The sequence below is a fragment of the Bidens hawaiensis genome, unplaced genomic scaffold (genome assembly GCF_021521415.1).
Source record: "Bidens hawaiensis isolate Kalapana, Puna unplaced genomic scaffold, B.hawaiensis_p1.1 tig00002123_1, whole genome shotgun sequence".
Lineage (NCBI taxonomy): Eukaryota > Viridiplantae > Streptophyta > Magnoliopsida > Asterales > Asteraceae > Bidens > Bidens hawaiensis.
In genome coordinates this window covers 1,389,066-1,398,119 of record NW_027491112.1, presented here as the reverse complement: position 1 = coordinate 1,398,119, position 9,054 = coordinate 1,389,066, and the positions used below count along the sequence as shown (strand labels likewise).

The window sequence follows — 9,054 nt, the reverse complement described above, 5'->3', positions numbered from 1 at the left end:
CCTCGTGGTGGTAATGGTGGTAGTAGTGGTGATGGTAGTGGCAGTGGTGATACCACTGGAAATAAGGTGGTTGATGATGAACCGCCACAGGAGGCTGAGAAAACACTGGAAATGGATGTTGTTGCTGAGGCTGAAATCGCCTATTTATTTAACGTTTGTTCTTTTGCAGGTACCGTTTCACCAGTTGAGAAATCCGTGGAAGTAAATAATGATGATAGTGATGATGGCATCAACTACTCTCCTAACCCAGACACTCCGGTTAGAGAAAATGTTGAGCCTACCGTTGAAGAACCCGTTGTTGATCCAGCTGCCAAGCCTGCTTAACGAAAATCAGAGAAGTGCGTCAAGCGTTCTGTGTGAGCCGCATGGCAAGCTTAAGATGGAGGTCAAAGTCGTTCCATGATGCTGATCTTATCCTTTACGAAAAATGGCATAACGATAACAGAAGATGGGCCATCCAACGTGCCAACGGAGATCTTACATATCTGTCCTATGCAGATATGCACACACTGTCTGTTCTTGATATGAACCATTTCAGACGGGCAGTTGGTGGAGGAGAGGACGAGAAGACTTTGTAAGGATGGTTCAAGTGTTTCCTCAAGCGTGGATGGAAGAAAGATTATCCAATATTTCCTCTCAATCCTGGAAGAGCATACAAGTCAAACGAGATCAATCCAATCACAAACAAGCCAGTGAAAGGATGGAAGTACAGGATTCCAGAAGACCATGGAGAACCTATCTTGCATGCCGTTTGAAGACAACTTTCTTTACGACTTCATCTCCTGGAAATTTGACAACGACACAAGAGAGGTGATTATTCATTGCAAAAGTACGCATCACCTCAGATTCTTCAATGAGCATGAACTGTCGGGCTTTGGAAAGGAAGATCTGCTCAAACTGCATGGATCTCCTTTGTGCACAGTTGAAGATGTGCGCAGGGACAATACCGACGCCATCGTGGGCAAGTTCAACAAGTTTGTCCGTCTGCTTGTTAAAAAACAGCCATTTGACGATCACGAGGTGTTTGAGTACGAATACGAGTCCGAGTCCGAATGAAGACAAAAATCAATAAGACAAATACTAAAGACTAGAGGAAGATTGTAAGGCCCATTTCTAATATTAATCTTTGGTATTTGTAACATGTATTTTGTTTATATTTTGTTAAGTATTTCTATTTTATGTTTGGGCCATAGGCCATATATACTTAAGCCCATTGGGCTAGTAATATATATCATATGTGCATGAGAGCACACACTATATAATGTGTGTGCATCTCATACACATACTAACCTTTTGTAAAACCTATTTCTCTAACCTACAAACTATCTCCTTCTCTCTTCTTTGTTCACGGCAATAACATACAAACAAGATCGGAGATCTCGGTCCTAACTAGTTGTTTCCGCCAACTAGTGTAGAGGTTGATCCAAGATAACTAGTAATAGTTAGTTTGTTGTTAGATCCAGTCAAGAGACCTACAACACATATAAGGCACATGTATTTAGGAGTTCGATTATCAACTCAAGTGTTCCAATAAAAGGGTGACATAGACCTATCAATTTAAAAAAGGAATTGGTTTATAAGTTTACCAAAATAAAAACACAATCATGGGTGCTTGAATTACAACAACACAGTCCACAACAAACGGATCATGAGATATTAGCACGGTCTTCATTCGCATAGTCCAAAACTCATATCCCTCACCTTTAAAGACTAGAAGTGGGTTTTATGGTACATTTTATGTATTGCTTGCCCATGAACATGATGATTTGCCGAACCAGAATACTCTTCAAACTTGCAAAAACTAGAAGCTCTAATATCAAGAATGTTGGATCATGTTTACACACTTATTTAATGTGGGAACATGATGCTTATATTCATCACATACCAATGTTTCATATAGCCAATTACAATGCAAAGGAAAGAAATTAATAAACGAAAAGGAAAAAAATAAAAAATAATGAACTTTAACTTAATTAATTCATGGAAACTTCACTCTTTGACTCGCACACCCTCAAGATTCGGACATATTGACTTAGCTTCCTTGTCTTGACTTTATTCAACCACCCCAGTGGCTGTTTAACTCCAATCTAAGTGGTAAATGCTCAAAGATTATCGACAGTTATATCCCTTGTATAGGATTAAACAACAATGATAACACATGAGATTTAGTCACATTCGGACGACCATGCCCATCTCCTTTAACATACATAAAGAGTGTGATCCTAACACTGTTCATTGCTTTATCAATAAAGTTTTGTAGAACCTGAGATTTAGCACTCACTCGTTCTTTGTTAAGTTTCTTCCATGTTTCCATGATTAACTTATAGATGTAGGTTCTAGCTTCGTCTTCAGTAGCACCGCTTTCATTCATGTAACACTGAATCGACTTTGGAATGTCCCCTCTTTCCATTTCGTCCTTAAACACACAAAAGAATGAAGAATTGGCGGTATTAGTTATAACAAGTCATAAGGTTACATATATAATTAGTTATAACAAGTCATACCGAGGATGTCCCCAAGTCATCAGAAAGTCTACATATGAGTGATGTGTAGTAAAGTATATTCTTAGATTCTTCAAACCACTGTAGGATCTCTTGGGTTGAACTAAAGTTTGTTGAAAACTTAATATGAATGAGTACTAAAGAAGTTGCTATTGAAACACAAGCATTGTCCAAGTACTCTTTGAGTGTTGGTGCATGTCCACTATGGTACCACCTTGCTTCAATAAGGTAGGCCTTGCATAAATCTGCCCACTACAATATTACCATTCCTAAGTATCCATAGTTAATAGTAATTTATACTTAAAAAAGATGGATTAAATATTACTGCTTTCTTTATGTATGGAAGGATGAGGATTCTTGTGTTTATCAATGTGTCATATGTGATCTCATTTATTGCGTTGTAGAGTCCAAGGAAACATATCTTCATATAATCCGGGAGTTCTTCGACCGCATTGATATCCCATCTAAGAATTAGAAACCTTTTAGTTCTCATGAAATCTTTGCTATGGAGGAAGTAACAAGTATTTTAATTAGTATTTACCTGTTGATAGCATCTGTAAACAATTCAAGTTCATCCAAAGTACCATACACATCATAGACATCATCAATAGTAGTGACCATGGCTATGACCTTTGCTACATTTCTCCTTCCTAGACTAAGGTGTGGCAAGTAATTAAAACCAATAGTCCACAAAAAACACTCCACCAATCTGTCACGAGCAAAGGTTAACTTCTTATCCCAGCCTATATTTCTCCACCACCTATAATTAATTTCGTGTTTAGTGTATGCAAATAGATTGAACATATCTTAATTATCACTTAAGATATTGAATTTAATTTATCACCTAAGTATGCAACAAGCAGATGTAATACCTTGATGCATGTTTTAGATCTTCAATATAAACAGATTGAACCATATCAAAATCTAATTTTGCAAGCTCGATCAAGATCGGATTCATGTCAACTCTATTCTCATATGCATGGATAAACCACTTTGTCTCTACCCTTGGCACTGTCAAGTGTAGTGGAACCTCCAAAGCATGACTTACTAATGATGATATACTCTCATCCATCTTGTCTTGATTTTCTTGGAGATACTTTGTCGTGAAGTCTCTAGCATCGTCCAATATGTGTTCATCTTCGAATGAATGATAAGAAGCCTCATACAAATTCAACACTCCCATCATATCCTTGATTACATGTGGCTTAAGATCTTTAGTCTCGTCCTTAAAATTTTGAAATATATCTAAACATAGGGCAAAGTCATATATCAATAAAACTTCATGCAAGGATTAATACAAATTCAATATAATTTTTTACCTTGAGGAATCAGATAACCGCATTGCCTCAGTAGACGAAATCCAAGTGCTTTAAGGTTCAAATCCATTTTATGCCACTCGATATGAGTTTTGTAGTAATTGCGGTAAATCATTTCTAAGAGATTGCTAATTTCATCTTCAAAATGATATGATATTCCGAGTCTATGCAAATCATCAACCAGTTCTAGCGTACTCAATGGACTTCTCACTTTGTGTATCATCATCTTCACCGCCTCCTTCAACGTATCTGCGCGTGCCTTGTAAGCTTCACCCTATATATATGGTTAAATATTAGCTAGCACAACTCTTTTACTACAAATTAAATTAGTACAAATGTAACTAAAATGAAATACTATTTCAATCATACTGTGTATTCACTAGAAAGTGATTGAATATCATCAAATGACCATATCGATGGCGCATAGTTTGCTGATCGTCTAGGGAGAGGTTCAACCGCATTGACGACCTTTGTAGTAGCAACATTAAGGGTGGAATGTGATGAATATATTTGGGCCATCTTCAAAAGAGATGCTAGAAAGAAATAAATTGATGTTATATATGGTATAATTAGGTTTGTGTAAGTTACTGTTATCATGCATGGGTATAAATAGATATATACATGGATCCTCTTATATTATATATCCCACCCTCTAAAATACAATATTTAATTAATTAATAAGAAAAAATAAAATATTTCCTGATGACCACCAATTAGAGAAAACTTCAAAATATTTAATACTCAAAGGCCTGCTATAATGAAATGATCAAAAGTGATTCGTATAACAGAAAATGTTGTATCCATTTTAAACAAATATTATTAGGAAAAATGATCAAAATAGTCATTTTATCCACCCATACTTCAAAACTATTTTTCTAAAAAATATCCAAAATGGTCATCAAAAACAGTCGTCCGATGGTTTAGTACTTGCCATATATGCCGGATTATCGAACCATCTAGATCTAGCCACGAATCCTTGTAAAAAGTTGGGTCCTACATGATTTAAAAAAAAAACAACGGTCTTTTTACTGTTTCCGTTTCCGACAACATTTATGGGCATCGAAAAACAGATGGCTGATAGTATTTCAAAGTGCTTTCGTTAGACTGACGGTTTAGGTTGTTAGGTTGCCCATTTATTTTGTGAGGACACCAAAAGAATCCAAAACATCATTACTAAATTTAAAACACAATGTCTACATAGATTTTCTTACACCTTTTAGGGTTCGGGTCTTTTTATTCTAATTCCTCCATTAGAAAATATATTAATTCTTTATTTCTTATTTTCTTTAGATGCCAACTGCAAACAATGGCAAGTCTTTGATCCCCTTCCTTCGTCCGTTTGTGTCCGTCTAGATCCTGACTTTGCCAAATAATTAAGCATGGTTGTGGATCCTCTTAGCATCTTGTTAATTAAGTCAGGACGGTTTATTCCCAATATAAAGATTATTAATTAGTTATCTTAAAATAACGGGGCAATCAGTTGGTAAACGCCTTTTTGACTTTTTGTTATTAGTTGCCTGGGAATAATCCAGTTTTGGTCAAACGATTATTCGCTCTTTAATTACAAAACCACTATTAAATTATTAATCCCTTGTTTTTTTAGGTCCCTAGATGGATCTTAACAGAACTGAGAAGTATGATCAAAGGCGCGGAATCCCTTTGATTAATGAAGACAAGCAATTCAAGACTTTAAAACACGGACACACTTTGTGAGTTTGTTCGGTTAACACAAGTTACTTCAAATGATTCTTTTTATTTTTAATGATTATAAACAAGTTACAATTAATTTAAGACTTCAAAACATGGACACACTTTGTTTGGTTAACACAGAGAATGGACGGAATGGCTAACATGGCAAACCTAAAACCCTATGTGACACTTTTCTTGTATACTCGACAAGTTCGCTTCAGCCCATGTCAAGCGTCAAGTGAGCTAGGCCATCAAGTCCGGCAAATTTAAATAACGATTGCATAATAAATAAACACGGCCTATATATTAAGTTGATGTAAGTTGTTACCATAAATGCACCAACATATTTCACATTTTTCGATCCTTCATTTATAAATCTTACTATATTATTAAAGCAATACAAGATATCCATATGGCCTTCAGATATCATGTCCACATAGGCTTCCAAGTTATCCAGTTTTCATTTATAAAATTGTCATATTATTCACTAATTAATATTTTCTATAATTATAATCTCACTAATTAATTTTTTATATAATCATTACCAACTATTTTCTTTCAAATTATTTAAAAGCCGATTTTGATCACAATTAATTATATATAACAGATTTTGTGTTCCCTTGTTTAGTATGACTATTATTTTAGCAATTCAATGATTTATATTACAGTTTCTTATTCCACCATTTACACATATTTTTCCTACATATTTTGGTTTTGCTGAGAACAAGGTAAATAATCCTTATGATATATATATACACACGCACACACACATATAACGTTTAAATATTTTACACTAGATCGTGTGTCACACGGGTCAATATCTTAGTCATGTCAATATACAAAATGATGAGAAACTTCACTATGAATATAGTCTTTGAATTCATATACACCGAAAGATATTTAGCACTGAAACTTTACGAACAAGAATTAAAAGAAAAAAAACTCAGAATTTTGATTCTTATCTACCTATTCTAATAAAGTAAAATAAATGCGACAAATGTCGGTTTATGGTTAAACCTCAAAACTTTTTTCCCTAAAAAATAATATATTAATTGACCCTTATATATGTTCATATTCACGTTTCTTTTACATTTTATTTTTATTATAATTATACATTTATATAAAAATAAATATTAACATATTATTTTACTATATATTCCAAAATACTTGGTGAAATCCAAAAATTAACAACAAACTATGTTTGTTAATGATTGAAAAGAATATATAATTTCAAATGTTATCATTAACATATTTTACTATGTATGTTGTTGAATATTATAAAGAAAAACAAAACTCAAAACTGCTTTACAAAGTATTTTTTTTTAATTATTAAATCATAAATCTATGCTTAAAAGTCGATCATTTTTTTAAAATCAATCCATTTATCTATTATATTATTGTTGTTGTTGTTGTTGTTGTTGTAAATTGTCATACAAATTTATATTAATAAAAATATATGCTTTAAATCTATCAATTTATTTTTTCAGTTAATTTAGTAAACTGTATATTTTTTCGGTTAATTTAGTAATTATATACCAATCACTTTCATATATAACAAAGTTTATCGTATTATTTTTTTTATCAAGGACTGTTTCGGGTTTTGTGGAACTTAAATTTGGTTTTAACAGTCAAAAAATTGGTAAATAAAATGTTTGGTACAAGTTAACTACATTTTGGTCAAAATTTGTTAAGGGTCAAAAATGAGAAATCTGAGTTTTTTTAAAAGTTTTAGAATGCAAATAGATTTATCGTTAAATTTGTTACAAGTTCAAAGTATTGACTTGAAATTGTCAAACGGATAAAAGATAGAATTTTAAACTTGATTTGGGTTTCAAATTTATTTTTGGAGACATTTTTGGAAAAAATCAAAATGTTCAAAATTTGGTAATTGACTATTTTTCCCTCGGCTAATAAAATTTAAGAATAGATAGTAAACACTTACGACATGCCTCCCTCAGGCCTATCAATGCTTATAACTTATATCAAATTTGAAACATTTATGTTAACATTAATTTTTCCTTCAATGGTGATCAGAACGTTGTATGGGAAGCATGTAATGCAAAACTATGCTCAAATGAAGCAAAATATTCACGAAATTGAATGAGTTAACATGTTATTTTTTATGTTGTTAAACTTATTAAAATCTTTTTCATGGTTTAGTTCAGAAAAACATAGTTTTTGAATAACATTCATCGTTATTATTTAATGTTCTCCTTTCCTTTTATGAGTTGTAAATTGATAAATATACCAATAAATATAACACTCCTTCAGTATTTGGACTTAATGATCAGAACTGCTATCGTATGAGAAGTCTTCTTCCTGAAACTTTTTTCAGTTATACATATATGATACTGACAATGAACGTTTCAATAAAAGGAGCGTTCTCGGGTATGTTTTTGTACGTGCATTTTTTATTAAGTTCATTATAAAAAATCATTTTGTGATATAAAAAAATCAATTTATATACACATAGTATAGATACAACAGTAGATGCAATACATTTTTTTATGTACGTTATGTGATTATTTTCTTTACTTGTAATTTTATAATTTGGATAATCTTGTGTGTTACACGGGCTCTAAAACTAGTTGATTATAAAAATTAAGGTTTATAAGATCATTTAAATAAACCTCGGAAAATTAGACAAAAAATAAAATCCTATTTAAAAAAAACTTGAGAAAAAACTAATTCAAACAACCCTACACGTTAACTCCGTTCATCTTTTACCCAAACTTACAAGATTAGACTAACATACATACACTACCTTCAAACTCCGTTTTTCCTTTTAATTCCTTATTCATATTGATTAACATTTAAACATGTACCGAAACAATTCTCAAAACATGCTGGATTCATCATTCATCCGACCTGTATGCATCTTATCATGATTTTGTTTTCTCTCACACAAATTCGATGACTTTAAAATTTTTATTGTAATTTTGTGCAATTTTGACATAAATTTGCATAGGTTGCGATTCATAATACATGTGTTTTTAGTTTAGGAAGAACATGATTTGTTTTCAACTTTTCGTGAACATATTTAATTTTATTGATATGAAAATTTGAAGATGGTGTAATTTGGGTTTTTATTTTCATGTTGCTGGATGTTTGACCAACCTATGTCAAATTGGAGGCGATCTTGACACGACACATAAAAAAAGGTTTTGGGTTAACTGATAAGACCCTCCTTAAAAAACGGTCGTGTTGATGCATTCTAAATACAAATTGGGTTTGGGTTGAGCCGTTAACCCATTTTAGTATTTTAAAAAAAGACTAACCCTTTTTTTTAGAAATTCACAATTAAATTTTTCAAGATTTTTCAAGTCCATTTCCAGTTTTTTTACTTTATGATTTAAATTTCGTACATCATTTGCGATTTTTGTTTAACTTCAATATTTTTAACATCTAAATTCCCTCATTATCTTTCACTTGCATCATTATAACTTTGATTTCAATATTATAGTCATAATAATGTTAGTTTTGTTACACCATATTAAAAAAGAAAAGTTATATCTATGCAAAAGCATTCTTAACAGTTCATATTAGAA

The 9,054-nt window shown here is 32.2% G+C and overlaps 1 protein-coding gene across 1 annotated transcript; it reads right to left on the bottom strand.

Moving 5' to 3' along the window:
* Positions 1 to 2,119: 2,119 nt before the first annotated feature.
* Positions 2,120 to 4,419, bottom strand: LOC143606997 (R-linalool synthase QH1, chloroplastic-like). The gene is made up of 7 exons (XM_077082601.1): positions 4,187 to 4,419; positions 3,821 to 4,091; positions 3,374 to 3,746; positions 3,043 to 3,261; positions 2,827 to 2,965; positions 2,505 to 2,753; positions 2,120 to 2,416 (listed from the first exon to the last, which is right to left on the bottom strand). The coding sequence occupies exons 1-7, from the start codon at positions 4,412 to 4,414 to the stop codon at positions 2,120 to 2,122; spliced, it is 1,776 nt and encodes a 591-aa protein (XP_076938716.1). The 5' UTR covers positions 4,415 to 4,419.
* Positions 4,420 to 9,054: the final 4,635 nt, after the last annotated feature.